The following is an 18,568-nucleotide window of genomic DNA, read 5'->3' on the forward strand; positions in this document are numbered from 1 at the left end:
ACCTTGCAGAAATTCATGGTATTTTGTCTCCCCTGTGTTGGCAGGGTGAGGGGAGACCACTTTATATATGTTAAAACAAGAAAAAACGTGTTTTTCATAATAGGTCCCCTTTAAGGTGTGACGTGACGTTAAGCACTGCTGAATATATTGCACGTCACTTAAATGCACAAACTCACATCGCACGTCAAACCAACCTAAAGTATCTTAAAGGCCTTATAGCATTGAGTTGTCTTAGTATTTCCAAAGTAATCTGTTTTTGCATTAAAGTAGTATTTTCAAATAAATCCAATCTGCATCTTCATTAGCATTTAAACTCAGACAGGCTGGAAATGACCTTCATTACAATTTGCTTGTGTAATGACCTCCTGCACACACAGTTGCAGTATTATTAAATGCAGACTTTGGCTGCCTAAGAGCTGATACCAAGGACACCAGAGTCAGCGGCGCTTGCTGTTCCAACGCCACATGCTTGTTTACACTGTCGTGAAGGTGCATCCTGGTCTTATCTTCCAGTGATGGTTATATTATTAAGGCTTCTCAGATCAAGGAAGCATACATAGTTACCCAAGAGAGCGTATCATGAAGAAAGTCTGTGCACCTACGTCATCATTCCCAGAGGCTTTTGATTTTGTCTGTCTACATTAGTGGATGTGTTCACAAAAAATGAAACAGGATCTACCCTGCAGATCAAAGATTTTCAGTTTCCAAAGTTGAACTCAGCAGACTGATGTGGATATCAGGTGCAACAGTAAAGTTTCTCTCATTTAAATTAAAAACAGACCAATGTGGGCGTGGCTTTAGATAATAGCATGTGGATTAAGGATGATGGTTGTGATAGCACTGTTTTAATGACGAAAGTGAAAACTAAAACCTTAAGTTGCTTTTTGCTAAGCCAGACTTGTGGTGAGTTTCAAAGAGTGGAAAGTAGGTCATTGTCAGCAAGAGCCATCCATGCTGCCAAAGCACTTTTAAATGTGGAGTCCCAGGCTACAGATTCATTAATAAAGTGGCATGTTAGGACATTAATACATTGCTGTGTTTAAATTATGAACACAAGCAAAGCATGTGAGGAAAAAGATGTGACAAGAGTATACAGATGTCCCAAATAATTGTAATTTTAAGGAAAAATACTTTTTCTACTATACTGATATTAAGAGTGATACAAAACACAAAGAAATGAACAAATTTTGTTAAAATTGTGCTGCCTGGGGGGTTGGTCTGAGAAACAACAATATGAATATTGGATGCTTAGCAGCAATTACAAAAATAAACCTATTTTGCAGGTGTAATTGAACGATATTTGCAATGGGCATCCACGTTGTACTGAATTATTTAATTAATTAATTTAGGTTCTTTTGCTTAGGATTTTTTTTTTTTTCCGAAAAACCAAATGATTTAGCGAGCTTACGAGGCCAAAGATTATTTTGTGATTGGAGTGCTTTTGGGGAAAAAAAAGTATTAGTCATTACCTCAGACACGTTGGAGCCGTGAGAAAATTATGTAATTAAGATGCTGAATTAAATTTAGTTAATAAATGCATAAAACATTTAGTCATATGATGTGTGAACGATTGAAGAAGCAATGCAAAATCAAATTATAACTGAACACGGCACCATTTTTGTCTGATCATGTTATTATCCCATCTCACACACATCAGTGGCCTCATTTATTTATTTTTTGTGTGAATATTGGATAGCTCACTAATAATAATAGTAATAATTAATATGTAGAAATATAAAAGGATTTTAAGATTTCCTGGGCACAGTAGCGAGTTAGATCTTGGAAAGAAAATGCGGGTCAATGTGTTGTTCCTACTTATTTTAGAGTCTCAAAATGAGAGTCTCTTTTTTTTTTTTTGCTTCCAACTAGCGTGATTAAGCCAGCTCTCACTTTTTTCTCCATCAAGCCTCTGACTCTGACTGAGACACACTGTAGACCTGCAGAGGCTTTATAACTAATTACGGCTGATTATGTGTGACCTTGATGTGGGCATTTGCTTTAAATTTTCCCAACTAACTATGAAGGCTATGTCAGATTACACTAATGTTTGACTTCTGAGTTCACATGTCGCTTTTTTAAAATGAAACCTCTTGGGCTTGTCCCTGACACCACTGATGTTGTGTGAGGATCATTAGTCATGATACAATGTTAATAACACGTCATCGTCTCTCTCACTTTACATGCGTATCAACATAGTAGAAGAGGGAAAACTCTCCACTGCAATTGCCAAACTCTTTCACATCTTTTCAAAAAGGCAGTAGGTAAATTCTTCGCATATGACGAAGTGCTACCCTGCTTAGCCAGAGTCCTTTTTACATCAATGAATAGATAGAGCTACTTTTAAAAAGTCTCAGGGGAGAAACAGAAAAGAAGAGCGATTTTAAAATAAACAAAGAGCTCACTACCCACCACCTTTTCCACCCTGATGTCCATCTCTATCTACCGGATGGACACCTAGCAAAACAATGTCAGCCATTGTCTGTCACTCATGTTTCCTGGTGAGAATCTCATTAGCTGTCGTGTGAATATACAGCGTTTTATAATGACAACCTTTAATGACTTTTATCATTCAGCCACCACGACGGTCCACGCAACCAATGAAAAATATTACAAAGAAAGTACCGTAAGTGCATTTACATAAGAAAAAAAGGGGAGAAAAAGTAAGCAGGACCGTTTTCAGCATTATCAGCGTCTTTTATTTGGTTATAAAAACAAAACAAATGTGGGCTGGGGGTTTTAGGGCACCCGGTTGTCCATATCCGATCCCAGAACGTATTTTTCCACAAGACCAACAGAAACTGAATTCAAAGCGTGCCGTATAAAGTCTGCACTGCTGAAGCTCACTGCACCATGTAGGATTCTGTTTACCAAAAAGGCACTCTGATTACCTCCTGAGGATTTTGCTCCTGTTGAGATAGACAACCGTGCTCAACAGCAGCCTCGTCTCTCGTCCTGGGTAATGGCTCCATCATGCAATCATGCAGCCGTCATAATGCTTAGCGAATGCATTAGAAAACTTTGTTTTCTTTTCCATCTGTCTTAAAGGGTTATATTCCATCAAGTTCTGAAAGGAAGATGTAAATCTTTTGTGCATTTTGAAGTACTGCTGGATCAAATGGATATGCTACTTCTTTTTTTGAGCATGACATTGACAAACTTTACTTATTGATAATCTTTTGAATAATAGGATTCTCATTTACAGTAGCACTTCAGTGCATTATGAGATATTTATGGGGTATGTTTAGTGTGCATTTCTCATTGTGTCTTATACGATCTATTAGGGATGGGCGGTATGGACTAAAAAATGTATCACGATAATTTCTGGCATTTATCCCGATAATGATAAAAATGACGATAAAAAAATACCAATTCAACTCCATCTTTTCAACTATAAATCTATTTCGCTCTCAGATCCGCCATGTTTGTTACACAAAAACCTCATCAACGGAAATGTCTTTCTTTCTTTCTTTCTTTCTTTCTTTCTTTCTTTCTTTCTTTCTTTCTTTCTTTCTTTCTTTCTTTCTTTCTTTCTTTCTTTCTTTCTTTCTTTCTTTCTTTCTTTCTTTCTTTCTTTCTTTCTTTCTTTCTTTCTTTCTTTCTTTCTTTCTTTCTTTCTTTCTTTCTTTCTTTCAGGCTCATTTCCTTTCTTCCTTCTTTTCTCCCTTCCTTCCTCCTTTCCTTGTTTTCTTCCTTCCTTCCTTCCTTCCTTCCTTCCTTCCTTCCTTCTTTTTTCCCTTCCTTCTTTCTTTCCTCCTGCTCTCTCCTTCCTTCTTCCCTTCCTCTTTTCTCCCTTCCTTCCTCCTTTCCTTGTTTTCTCCCTTCCTTCTCCCCCTTCCTTCCTTCCTTCCTTCCTTCCTTCCTTCCTTCCTTCCTTCCTTCCTTCCTTCCTTCCTTCCTTCTTTTTTCCCTTCCTTCCTTCTTTCCTCTTGCTCTCTCCTTCCTTCTTCCCTTCCTCTTTTCTCCCTTCCTTCCTTCTTTCCTTGTTTTCTCCCTTCCTTCTTTCCTTGTTTTCTCCCTTCCTTCCTTCTTTCCTTGTTTTGTTCCTTCCTTCCTTCCTTCCTTCCTTCCTTCTTTCCTCCTGCTCTCTCCTTCCTTCCTTCCTTCCTTCCTTCCTTCCTTCCTTAAATCAGCTTTACACAAAAACGTCATCAACAGGAATTTATCGTTTTTACCGCGAGATGACAAATTCTTACCGTGAGGAATTTTTTTGACGGTTTATCGTGAACGGTAAAATATCGCCCATTCCTACGATCTATATATCTATATCTATTAGTTTTTTGAGCATGTGTGCATTGACTCAGATGGACGATGGTTAAGGTGTCTGCAGCAGGGGCCTGTCGCCCACCAGCAGACACACGACCTCCTGCAGGAAAGCCATCCAGCAGGCATTGTTGGGCTACAAACTGTCTAGAAATTATAACCGCCATGGGAGGTAAAGGTGCATACACGTATCTAAATTTCTTTTCACACATTGAGGCCCATACTTAATTAATTGTAGCTTCCAGCCATTTGATAGTCACGCTGTGTGAGTTTATGTGCAGCTGGCCCAGTCACACTCCATTCACCACCCATCTGTCCATGTCAGACCGGACTCCTTTCCTCTTTTTCTTCTGTCCTTCTGCTTCTTTCTTTTTTTGTACTCCTTTTTGGCAAATCGATGCCACACAACTACACCATGAACACTGAGCTGTTGGCATACAGTGTAATCAAGAAGATTTGGGATTAACTGGCTGGTTGGAGTGTGTTTGTTCAGGTGTGTGCAGAAGGCATGCAAGACAAAGCGGACAGGGGCTGGCGGGGTGGGTGGGGTTAGCATTTGAGACAGTTAAAAGGTGACATTGAAGAGAAGATGGAGCAAGCAGAGATGGACATGAGAGAGCTGATATCTCTCCTGTAGTCTTTACAATGTCGAAATATAGCGTTTGTCAAATTTAGCCTCCACAAACATGGTCTCGAATAACCGTTGTACAATACACAGGATTATTAATCATCTGGGCATTTTCACACTGCGAGTTCTGTTCATTTTCTTTTCTCGTATTTTGTTGCTCTTTCCTGTATCAGCACAAAGTTAATTGGTTGCTCTTTCATGCAGACATGAGCATGAGTGGAGAGTTGAAGTCAAGCCGCTCCAGGGCAGCGAGTAAGAGGGCCAGCAACACCACTTATGGGTGAGTATGACCCCCCCCCCCCTCTCTCAGTACACTCACAAACACCCACACGTGCAAAGGCACTCTGCAACCTCACACACACACACACACACACACACACACACACACACACACACACACACACACACACACACACACACAGAGAGTTAATCATGCGCTCTATTATTTGCCGCAGCCCTTTATCTGTAACGCAACCGTTGCATCTCAGCCTTCCAATAAATGCAGCATTATTTGTTATTAGCCTCGTACCTGCAGTGTGTATAAGCTGCTATTGATTTCCTCCACAGGTGCAGTCTCCATCAGTCAATGTTTTAATCTATCTGTTTACGTAGTGCACACCTATGATCGGAGCTGATTACTGTTTATTGCTGGCAGTTCAATACAGGACAATGGAGCTATGCCCACTAGGTGCTCAGCTGCTGGAGAGAGGAGTGGAGAGCAGTGGAGATGACAGGTGTGTGTGAGTGTGTGTGTGCTTGTTTGAAATTGTTTGCATTTCCATTTCTCTTGACTCCAGCCATTTCCTTGGACTAAATCTCTTACTATGGCAGCAGCTCTGTGGGTCTGAGGTTCTCGTCGAGAACAAACCACAAATGCTCTTTGTCAGTGTCAAGTTGGAGTAGATTCTCACTTTGTAACTCTTATCCCTCTGATGCGGGGCGGCTCTACTGAGGACGCTGCCCAACAGACCTCAAACGACTTTAAATCAACAACAGGGAGGTTCAGTTAACCAGTGTATGTTTTAACTGAAATGCTTGTGCTTACATGTGAAAACACAAATGCACGCAGTAGATATTAAACATGTCAGTTACCTTCCAGCTGTGAGCTAACATGTTTTGTGTTCGCATGTAATACTTTTGGAAGTCCTTTCATTCTTAAGGGAACCTCTGCAATATCTTATATAGTTGCAAAACTTCTCCTTTCGTGTTTTTTGGGTACTATACCTCACGTGCATTGAAAATTTCAAGTCATACATTAGATTTTGGAGTGAATGTACATACTATGGTGGTAGCATCTACTGGTAACTAAGGCAGCATAAAACTAGCTGTTGACTGTTGAAAAACAACCTTTATTCAGCTGTTTGACTATATGGGCTACAGGCTGTTTCAGGATGAGCTTCTCTCATGGCTAACCCCAGAAAGTTTTCCACAAATCCACAAATAAAAAGTGGTGGAAGTAAGAATAGTACTACGTCCTGTCTCTGATTGGTTCATCGTTGCCAGTGATGGCAGACACCTGAAGTTAGTGTGAGGTTGGAACAACATTGTATTCCAACATTTGATTATAATTGGACTATGATATAGATTTGAAAATTGGGTTTATGCTAAAAACTAGGTAACATGGATTAGATGCTGGTTTCTTGCCAGCGCTACATAATTAGTTATCTACCGTTGTCTGACGTTGCAACCTGTTCCAACCAAGGACCGACTTTAATGTGTCAGCTTAATGGTCCGACAATCAATCAAGCGAAGCGCCTTCTTTGCTACCAAAGTCACACTAAAACTGCACTGTTTTTGAGCCCAGTGTACCGCATAAAATTGGTTAGAGGTCAGTAAGCACAATAAGAATTCATACATAAGGCATACCTGATTATAAGGCACTCTGCCAGTTTTTGAGAACAATTACGGATTTTAAGTGCGCCTTATAGTGCGGAAAATGCAGTAAAACAATCATGGTACGAAACTGTTACTTTGGCTTTTCAATCTGGATGAGCGTTTATCTGATTCCAAGTGTGAGGGTAGTCCCTCCAACATCTGCAGTGCTGTGTCAACTTTGCTCTTCACAAAAGTAATACAATTCTCTCATCTCAGGGCTTTTCACTATTTAAAATAAGTAATGTTCTGCAAATTCTGGCATCCAGTTCGGACACGTGTATGATGAAGGCAGAACGGTTAACTTGTCGTGAGATCAACAGCTAAATAGCTTTGTTAACTAGTTTGAGGGTTAAACACCTAACAGGCCAATTTAAAACATTAAAACACACATCTGGGCATGGTTGCTTTTGCTTTTGTCAGGAACTGTCAGTGCTAAGCATCACACGACCTTGTTGCCACACAATACTAAATTATATTTTATCTTAAATAAAAACATATAAGAAATTATATTTATTCATTTTACGTTTGGCTAGGGACATACACGCAGTAGAATAAAATATTATGTCCCCAGCATGTCCTTCAAATTGAGCTCTCTGTCTGTGCTCCCTCCTGCACTTCCTCTGACCTTAACATCAAAGACTCGCCCATTCCACCAAGTACTTATACAACAGCACTGATCCATGCAGTAATGAGGTTAGTCGTATAACACACATTCACACACAATGACAAATGAAATGATAAATGAAATGGACTCATCAAGCCCAACTGATATTTCACAGAAGTGACAATATGACAACAGAGAACCTGTCCAGCCTCTTACCATACAGAAAAAGAAAAGACGTGAGTTTCTTCAGCTGTACTCGTGGCTCTCTGCATCTTCACACAGCCATGCATAACATTTAAAGGGGACATATTATGGCATTTAATGTATATTTTAAACAGGATGAATGTCTTAAAAACAATCTAAAGCTTGTTTTTTCTACATAAATCAGAAATCCAGCCTGTGGGCCCTGTCTTTAGTTTTACAGCTTCTAAAGCCTTTTTCTGTGCTTCATTTTCAGGGCGGGGGGGGCTATGATAATGAGGCTCTGCGCTGATTGGCTGCTTGAATGACGTGTAGGAGGGGAGGAGAATAAGCCTCGCTCCGGCCAGAGCAGCCGACTGCGTCGTACACAAAACGTGTCCCATGCGAGAAGCTTCTGCAACAAAATCAATTCCATGGCTTTATTTTTTTTGTATTAGACTGTCCTAACTGGCCGCGAGTTTAACAGTTTCAGTGTAGACAGAGAGCGTCCGATGTCACGCAGCTCGACCTGATAGTCAGACGCTCTCATTCAGTTACACGCTGTAAACGGATCTTAAAGCCTGATTTACGGTTCTGCGTTAAATCGACGCGTAGCCTACGCCGTAGGCTCTGCGTTGGTGTAACGCGGAACCATAAATCAGCCTTTAGTCACCTCGTCTTCACAGAGGAAGATTTATCATCATTTCTTATGTTACAAGACAGATGAATCATGTTAACTGTAAATAAATCACAACACTGAATTTTCACAAATGCCAACTTTATTGTTAAAAAAATAAAATATGAGTTGTATATAAATAAGATTTATGCACTATTGCTGGCTCAAGGAAGGACCGTGAGTTTTCTGAAGGTGTCGCTTCAGGTGCTTGGACGATCTGAAACCAGACAGAAAAAATGTATCACTAATTTACCTAACGAGTGAGTGGCTCCGTTAGGGAACACTGGAGCCGGGCCGGTCCGTGAGCAGCTCCGGCAGCTCCGGCAGCTCCGTATGCGGCGCCGGGGCTCCGGAGCTAAGCTAAATACTTGCCCATGCTAAGATCATACAAATATAAATAACATTAAAAAAAAAAGGAACTTACCGCTGACTCGTGTGCAGTTGCCGAGTCCGTGCTGTGGGAACTGATCCTTTTATGAGGGTAAATGTCGATGCAAAATCTAATTTCTACTCTCCCTCGCTGTTCAAACAGCCACCGCTTCTGAAAAATGGCGGACGCTCGAGCCGGCGGAGAGAGCTGGTTGTGGGCGTGGTTTCAGCAGCGGAGGCCGAACCTCTGCGCCTATGCCTACGTCACCATAGCCGCAGATTCTAATCGGCTAAAAAAATCACGTGACACTGGGGGATTCAGTAGGGCGGGGGTCACAGACCTTGCAGAAATTCATGGGATTTCGTCTCCCCTCTGCTGGCAGGGTGAGGGGAGACCACTTTATATATGTTAAAACAAGAAAAAACGTGTTTTTCATAATATGTCCCCTTTAAACATGCCCAGTGGCGGTGCTTATACACTGGTATCAAACAAGTAAAGTGCTGCAGTAATCACATTGTAGCTTTTCCTTTCAAGCATTCCCATACTTTTCTAATAAGCAAATAATGCCTATTGCTCATGAGTATGTCATCAATGTTGCAAATATATTATCCATTTTAATAGACGTTCGTTTTGCCTTTTATCGTAAGTGAGCTGTATCATCACAGTTAATGTTAGTCATCCAGAGAAAAAAAACATGCATGTCTGAAGCAATACATTTAATGTTCAGCAGAACCTAAAAATGTCAAGACAAGCATCTACACTGCTTAAGCCTGTGCGGCTCACATCTTGATGTACTGCCAACCCTCCCGCTTAAAGATACTGGTATTGACACATAATAAAACTCACTGCTGCAGTTCAGTGTGTCCAGATGCAATGTTTAACATACAATATGATAATAAGCATGCAGTGCGGTAGAAGGTAGTTTACTTTTAAAGGAGACAGCACATCAGGACATAACTAAGCATTTCTTATTACCAAACTACCAATTGTTTTCTACTGATACTGTGTCTTATTTAAAAAAATGTTTTTTTCATGTTTTGAGCAGTGGAATCAGTGGATCCAGCGCTGTCTGAGAGTATTTCTTTCGCTACAACAAATCCATTATTTAAACAGTTGCCTCTTAAACGGTTGTTCATTTATTAGGGCCCTATTGTATCTGTAGGAAGTCACCAAATTTTGCACGCAAGCCAGGCCTGGCGAAAAATTTGATATTTAATGGTTTGCATTAATGGGCGTGGCAAAATGGCTCAACAGCGCCCCCTTGAAAACTTTGTGCCTCAAGCCCCACGATACGGTTTGACGTACATGCACGAAAATCAGTACACACCTGTATCATGGTGCAACTTAAAGAAAAGTCTCTTGGCGTCATGCCCGAAACCGAACAGGAAGTCGGCCATTTTGAATTAGTCTTGTCATTTTGGCGAAATTTATGCCATTCCTTCGGCCGTTAATACGGCCCGAACCGTAACATGCCCCCAAGTGTGTTATACATCAAAATGTGCGTCTCCATCCTCCGACACCACGCATTACTTTTCTCTTTCAAAAGTGTTACCGTGGCGACGCTAGACGTCAAAAAGCGCGCCCACCCTTCATCTGATTGGTTCAAAGAGAAAAAACTTTGCGCCTCAAGCCCCATAATACAGTTTGACGTACATGAACGAAAATTGGTACACATCTTTATCATGTCGCTACTTAAAGAAAAGTCTCTTGGCGCCATGGCCGAAACCGAACAGGAAGTCGGCCATTTTGAATTAATTGTGCAATTTTGGCGCGATTTATGCCATTCCTTCGGCAATTAATACGGCCCGAACCGTAATGTGCACCCAGGTGTGTTATACCTCAAAATGTGCGTCTCCATCTTGCGACTATGCACATTACTTTTCTCTTTCAAAAGTGTTACCGTGGCGATGCTAGACGCCATAAGGCGCGCCCCCCTTCATCTGATTGTTCCATATTTGATAGTTCCCCAAAAGTCACCAAATTTTGCATGCAAGCCAGGCCTGGCGATAAATTTGATATTTCATGGTTTGCATTAATGGGCGTGGCAAAATGGCTCAACAGCGCCCCCTAGAATACTTTTCTCTGCCATAACTTTTGAATGGTTTGACATAGCGAGTTGTGGGTGGTGTCATCGGACTCTGTATTGAGTCCTTGAGCTTCATTGGCCTTAATTAGCCCCGCCCCTTCTTCTGATTGGTTGTCCCTATTTTCTGCTATAACTTTTGAATGGTTTGACAGAGAGTCATGGGTGGTGTCACCTCAATCGGTATTGAGTCCTTGAGCTTCATTGGCCTGAATTAGCCCCGCCCCTTCTTCTGATTGGTTCTCCCTATTTTCTGTTATAACTTTTGAATGGTTTGACATAGAGAGTAGTGGGTGGCGTCATCGGACGCTGTATTGAGTCCTTGGCCTTCTTTGGCCTGTATTAGCCCCGCCCCTTCTTCTGATTGATTGTCCCTATTTTCTGCTATAACTTTTGAATCCTTTGACATACAGAGTCGTGGGTGGTGTCATCAGACTCGGTTTTGAGTCCTTGACCACAATTAGTGAAAATTAGCCCCGCCCCTTCTTCTGATTGGTTGTCCCTATTTTCTGCCATAACTTTTGGATGGTTTGACATAGAGAGTCGTGGGTGGTGTCATTTCTGATATGCTTATGGGGGACGGTGGCTGTGAGTGCGAGGGCCCGTTCATCGCTGCTTGCAGCTTTAATTTCAATTGTTTCTGGGAGATCAGGTTTAAATGGGGAAAAAAAGGGTTGAAAAATTAGCTGGAGATGAGAAAATCACATGTAAAATTATTGGTCACATTTCTAAATGGCTTTTTTTCTTAACAGCATGCAAAAATGCCATGGTTCAACTATTCGTTGAAATGCACAAACACTCAAAGCCCCATAATGCACATAGATCCCCTGCATGTCCATGAACAAGTAAAATGATAAAGGCGTGTTTTTTCTTTTTTTCTAAATTTCATGATTATAGACTATAGAGACTAAGAGTAACATAATCTTATGTACGCGATCGTTTCCCAAACAGAAACAGCCAAATGTGCATCACTCAGAAAGCAACCAAAAATCTCTTGTGTGCAGGCTCCAATCATCCTGTTTTGTGCTGCTGGCAGCTCTGTGGCCCCGTCTGCTCCCTCCTCTCACTGTTCTCACCCAACTCGCCAACAAACACTTCTGCCTGTGGCCTAGATTAGTTCACGAGCAAAGTTTCAAACTGTCCAAGATGCTGAAGCAGTGTAATCTACTCAGCCACCTTCAAGCAGGTTAAAAATCATTTCTGAACTGATATTACTGGTGGAAAGTTGTATGAGCTGGCTCAAAATTACATTTTCAATGTCCATCTAGTCTTAAACCCAAATTAAAAACCTTTTCATTTTATGTCCTTATGTAGTTAAAATCATTTGTCTCGTGATAGCAGACCCGTTTCCCACCCCTCGTCCTATTTCATGTTTCCCCCCCAAGGCTATTTGCTCCAGAGCAACCCTGACGACACATGGGTGTTATCATTTATCATTACCTCCTGACTGTCACATTTCCCCTCCAGCTCAGTGAGCCCCAGCTGTGGAGGCAGGATTGGGGTGGAAAGAGAGGCGAGCGTTTTTCAAGGCAGGCACAGATGCTGCTGCAGCCATAGCCTGTATGCTCTGGTGCACAACTACAAAAGCTCACTGTACTGTACTGTGTGGCCTTTACAAGGAGGCTCAGGTGCCATTGGAACCGTGTCAGAGATGTGCATGTGCATCCATTCAATTAATCTGTGACTAGGGCTGAAGGATGCACAGGAAAAAAAAAAGGTTTTTATTGTAAGCTTTCAGATAAACCAAAGCATAGCTGTGGAATTTGACTTTTATTTCAGTTTGAGAGCCACAGGCTTAACCAGGTATTCCTGTCAGCTCAATTCACTTCCCTCCTCTGGCGTTTTGTGCAAAATCTTCAAGGCAAACCTCATTCAGTGTGGGCAGTTATAGCTTTTCCCAATAAAAGGCCCTGAGCTGTGTCAAAGTTACTACAGTGCTCGTTTTACAACCTGCCTCATTTTGCCTCCCAGTGTAGATGGGAAAGGAGCACCGAGGGATGGGACTGACCCTGGCAGCGAGTAACAGAGTGTACTCAGCATCTGCTCTCTGGTATTTTTGTCTGCTCACGTGTGCTTCGCTCCTGATATCGTATAATCTGTTTTAATGATCAGAGAGGCCAGTCATAAAGGAGTTTGAGTTAGGATGGAAGCAGTGCAGCAGGCCCATCTGTTGTATAGGCTCAAATTGGCTGATGGCAGAAATTTTGTTTTCTAAGAGGTGAATATAAACTCTGCATTTTGCCTGGAGCAGTGAGTTACTTGTTGTGACTGAGTGATCCAAATAACAGGAAGCTAACCCCATCTAATCTGATCTCTGACACAGCCATGATGCAAAAAGAAATCAGGGTTATGTTCAATTTCACCCATTTTATGTAGTTTAAAAGAAAGTGAATTGTTGTCCCTTAAAGTTTGGTAGTGCTGTACATCGATCACAGTTACCATCTTGGTTTTACAGCTTTGACCTCCCATACTTCTGTCTGATGAGCAGTTGTTTATATCTAACTGGACTCTTTATTACTCTTTATAACAGGAATGATGCCGTGTTCCTGTTCCTTAAACTCAGCTATACCTCTGCTGCATGTAATGTCAACATAACCAGGAGAAATTGTGGCCAGCATTACAAAATAAAGTGTATCCCATGCTGAGGAGAAACCCGTCATGGGATGAGTTGTAGGAGATGCAGGAGATCCATAGGCTGCAAGATGAACAAGCAAAGTCTTTTTTTTTTTTTTTTTTTTTTTTTTTTTTTTTTTTTTCAAATTCTGTTTATTGATTTTCACTCTTATAACAAACATACAAAACATACATAACAAGCCCAAAAACACCCACCCCTCCCCAACCTCCCCCCCAGGGTCCTCAGCAAAAGTACTCAACAGAAAATATGTGAATACATAAAATAACTAGTAATAATAATCAAAAGTAAAGAATAAGATAAAAAAATAAAAAATACACAAAAATAATAATTAATCGTCATCTAATCTTTGTCCATGAGAATCATTGGGCAGATTGTCCATAAAACGTAAAAAGGGTGACCACATGTCATTAAATTCTCCAACTTTACCTCTTAGAATGTATGTTAATTTTTCCAATACTAGGTGTGAAGACATCTCTTTTAACCACTGGGTGGAATTAGGACTCTGAACATCCTTCCACTTCAAGGCTATTACCCTTTTTACTTGTAATAAACAAAAATCTATGAGCTTTCTTTTCTTTGCATTTGCACCAAAGTCTTCAGGGTATATATGTAACAGACACAATCTAGGTTCGACGGGAATTATACATTCTGTTAAACTGGAAATCAGGCGAAGGGTATCTTTCCAAAAATCCTGTATTTTCTTACATTCCCATATACAGTGAAGCAAGGTACCTCTTTCTATGTCACATTTAGGGCAATTGTCTGGAATGTTGGGATTAAAATGATTTAGCTTAACGGGAGTAATGTAGGTTCTAAAGAGCCATTTGTATTGTAGTAATCTACCTCTCGTGTTTATACTCTGGGTTTGGGCTAGATGACAGGCCTTCTCCCATTCTTCTGTGGATATATCTAGTTGTAGATCATTCCTCCAAGAGGATAAATAAGAATGGGAACTTTCCTGCAAACCGTTTAAAAGTATGTTATATAGCTTTGATAATTGGCCCCTGCCCTGTAAATTGTTAATTGTAAATTTTTCAATAACAGATAATGGCGGTTCCTCGTAAGTTTTACTTTGAGCATGTATGAAGCTTCTGATTTGTAAGTATTTAAAGAAATGTTTCTTGGGAAGGTTATACTTAACTACTAGCTGTTGAAATGACATTAAAGTACGATCGATAAAAAGATCCTTCATTTTAGTTATCCCCAAATCTATCCACTGTTTGAAACCTGCATCTTGCCTCCCAGGTTTAAAACTATCATTTCCCCAGATAGGAGTGAAACGTGATAGTACAATATTTACATTCAAAAAGGTGTGGGCTTCATGCCAAATAGATATGGAGTTTCTTAGAAAAGGGTTGCGTGTTTGCTTCATCAGGGTTTTCCTTTGTGCCGAATAGATATAAGAACAAAGTGGAAGTTCCGTTGAACTATTCTCCATCTCCACCCAGGTCGGAACATCTCCGTCCAGAAAATAGAACATGGCAGCCCGCAGTTGAGCAGCCCAGTAATAAAGTCTCATATTGGGGAGTCTAAGCCCTCCCCGGTCAAATGGCAGGTAAAGAAGGGAAAGACGTAATCTAGGACGCTTATTATTCCAAATGAAGTTGGTGATCATTTTCCTCAATCTGTTAAAAAAAGAGGCTGTAAGAGAGAGAGGGATTGATTGAAAGAGATACAGGAACTTCGGTAATATTGACATTTTTATGATATTAATTCGTCCAATCATAGAAATCGGAAGCAGACTCCATTTTTCGAGCATGTCCTCTATCCCTCTAACAAGCGGGTCATAATTGGCAGACAAAATGTTATCAACCTCTGGAGTTATTTTAATTCCCAGGTAAGTAAACCCCCCTGGAGCTTTGGCAAATCGGGTTTGAATCAGTGGGTGTTCCCTCTCTTCTTTATTCAACATTAATAAAGCACTTTTAGAATTGTTAATTTTATATCCAGAAAAAAGTCCAAATTCAATTAAAATATTGTTTAATGCTACGAGTGAGGTGTCTAGGTTTGTTAAAAACAAAACAATATCGTCTGCAAAAAGAGCTAAACGATGTTCCCTTCTGCCAACCGTAATTCCTGTAATTTCAGCTGATTGCCGGACAGCCATAGCTAAAGGTTCAATGGCTAAAACAAACAATAATGGTGACATGGGACAGCCTTGCCGTGTGGATCTACATAATCTAAAGGGGGTGGAGCACTGACCATTAGTTAAAATCTCTGCCATTGGTTCTGTATATAGTAATCTTATCCATTTTATGTAATTTTCCCCAATTCCAAATCGTTTCAAAACGTCAAAAAGATAACTCCATTCAATTCTATCAAATGCTTTTGCGGCATCCAATGATAGGATTGCATGTCCTTTAGTGTTCTGTTTTGCAAATAAAATATTCAAGAGCCTGCGAGTGTTGTGAAAGGCTTGTCTATTTAGGACAAAGCCATTTTGGTCATTATTTATTATACTCGGAAGAAGAGTTTCTATTCTTTTCGCCAGAGCTTTACATAGAATTTTGGTGTCACACGACATTAGGGATATGGGACGGTAAGATGTTCTTTCTGAGGGTGACTTGTTAGGCTTTAACAGTAGAGAAATCGTAGCAGCTCTCAATGTCGGAGGTAGAATTCCTTTTTCATAGGATTCATTAAACACCTCCAAAAGATGTGGGAGCAGCTTGGTTGAGAACTTCTTATATATCTCTACAGGTAGACCATCAGGTCCAGGAGCCCGCCCACTGTTCATACCCATCAAAGCCTGTGATAACTCCTCAATGGTTAATTCTTCTTCAAGATTAAGTCTCTCCTCTTCTGATATGATTGGAAAATTAAGCCTATTTAAACATTTGTTTTGGTCATCTAATCCACGTGGGCACTCAGATTTATAGAGATTTTTATAATAATTTGCAAAGGATGCATTTATTTCATCTGGATCAATTAACTGTTTTCCTTCTTCAGATGTTATCATATTGATAGCCCTTTCTGTTTGTACCTTTTTTATCCTCCATGCCAACAACTTACCCGCCTTTTCTCCTTGATCATAATACGACTGTTTTAACCATAATAGATTTGAGGCTATCTTGTTCGTAGTTAATTCATTATATTGGGCTTTCAATTGGAGCAGCTCCAGCTGCTTTTCTGGAATATTATTGTGATAGAGTTGTCTTTCAAGTTCCTTTACTTTCTGTTCAATGGTGTTCAACTGTTCATAATGTTTTTTCGATTTATATTTAGTGTAGCTTATTATTTCACCTCTTAAAAATGCTTTAAAAGCTTCCCATTTTACTGATGCACTAGTTTGATTTGTATTTATGGAGAAGTATTCATCTATTTTCCGGTCGAGAAATGTCACAAAATCAGGGTACTGGAGCCACTTAGATAAAAAACGAAATCTGGGTGGAGAGGAGAATACTTTGGGTAATTGTATAGTCATTGAGATTGGGGCATGGTCCGATAGTAATATGCCATCAAACCAGCACTTATCAATTTTTGATAGTAGCGCGTTCGAGATCAATAGATAATCTATCCTTGAATATGACTTGTATGTGCTCGAGAAGCACGAGTACTCTCTTTTATCCGGGTTAAGATGCCTCCAAGTATCTATGAGATTTAGTTCAGTCATATATTTCTTGATAATTTTTCGTGTCTGTTGATGAGATACATCAATGCCTGTTGAGCGATCCACTGTTGGATCCATAACACAATTGAAATCACCGCCAATTATATAATGACCTGGATATGTTGACAAGGATAGAAATAGATTTTGATAAAAGGCTGGTTCATCTTTGTTTGGTGCATATATGCTTATTAAATTGATTGGAGTGTAATTTATCGTCCCACTGAGTATGATATATCTTCCTGCTGGATCTATGAATTTGCTATTCAAACGAAAGGGAACTGATTTATGAATCAGTATCATCACACCCCTGGACTGGGAGTTGAAGCAAGCAGCATGACTTTGACCTGGCCATCTTTTTTGAATCCTACCAATATCTTTTTTAATTAGGTGAGTTTCTTGTATAAAAATGATATTGGACTTCATTTGTCTAATTCTACTTAAAACCTGTTTCAGCTTAACCAACTTGTTAAGACCCCTCGTATTCCAGCTGGAAATCTTTAAATCTATTTTGTTAGCCATGAGATTTGTTATTTTTGACATCCATGAGGTAACTATGAGCATTCTGATCACTTCGAGCAATTCTCTTCCATCTTTCCCTTTTTGCGCACGACAAAGCAGTGATGAGTAATAAAAAAAATAAAGATAATAAAAAATAGATAAAATAAAAAGACATAATACTCACATAATAAGCCAAGATAACCTTGAACATGAGGACACCATACACTTCCCCAAACGAAGTGTATGTAAAAGACCCACAGTTAACGTGAACTCCAGTCATGCAGAACGTTTGATCCTCTCCAGGAGGAGCAACGTAATGTGAACACTGACCCATAGCATAAACAGACCCACTAAATAAAAGACAAATAACCACAAACTCGATTCAGCAGTAATAAAGAATGTGTTAAGGAATGAAATTGTACTGTACATTCATTCCCCACGTATTACTCCAAGTGTCTGAAATAACAGCAGCACTTGAGCATTAAAACGAGCGAAAAAATACAAATAAATAAATAAAAATAATTTTACATGCACACTAACTGTCACATTTCCCCTTCCTTAAATCCAAACAAAAACGTCGGTGGAGGCAACAACATCATGCGTCTTCTTCACATTATTAATAGCTACGTGAGACAGTGAAATTAAATCTGGAGGTATCTATCAGTCTATTTGTAAAAATAAGAATAAATAAAAAACAATAGTGCCTCCGTTAATGAAACAAAATAATACTATTAAACAGGATAGCGACCTACATACCTTTATGATGGAGCGCGGTAGATAAAGGGTTAAAAAAGTAAATAGGAAACAGAGTAAAAGAGAAAAGTTAAACGCGTTCTGTCCTTAGCTCCACAGCCAAGAGTCACTAGTAACGGCTTTAAGAATGTACATTATTCCAGGATATTTATTTCTTGCATCCGGATTAAAGCCGACACGGGGATCCTGCGTTTGTCATCTCAGCTCTCAGGACCGGGGGATCCCCGCGCCGGCGACCCCCGCGCCGGCGGCTGCATCCTCCGCAGGTATTCCTCCGCTTCAGAAACCGTTTTAAAGATCCGACGCTTGCCATCATGAGTAATCACCAGGTGGGCCGGGTAGAGCATCCCGTAACGAATATCCATGGATCTGAACCGGGCCTTAACTCCATCAAAC

At 40.2% G+C, this 18,568-nt stretch overlaps 1 protein-coding gene across 1 annotated transcript in view; it reads left to right on the plus strand.

The window, feature by feature from the left end:
* Window positions 1-18,568, plus strand: part of LOC133456494 (C-type lectin domain family 18 member A-like) — a 124,141-nt gene that overhangs the window by 66,649 nt on the left and 38,924 nt on the right. Inside the window, exon 12 of the mRNA XM_061734978.1 lies at window positions 5,093-5,168. Coding sequence (XP_061590962.1) covers window positions 5,093-5,168 — 76 coding nt within the window. The remainder of the gene's footprint in view (window positions 1-5,092; window positions 5,169-18,568) is intronic.

This window comes from Cololabis saira, chromosome 2, assembly GCF_033807715.1.
Source record: "Cololabis saira isolate AMF1-May2022 chromosome 2, fColSai1.1, whole genome shotgun sequence".
NCBI lineage: Eukaryota > Metazoa > Chordata > Actinopteri > Beloniformes > Belonidae > Cololabis > Cololabis saira.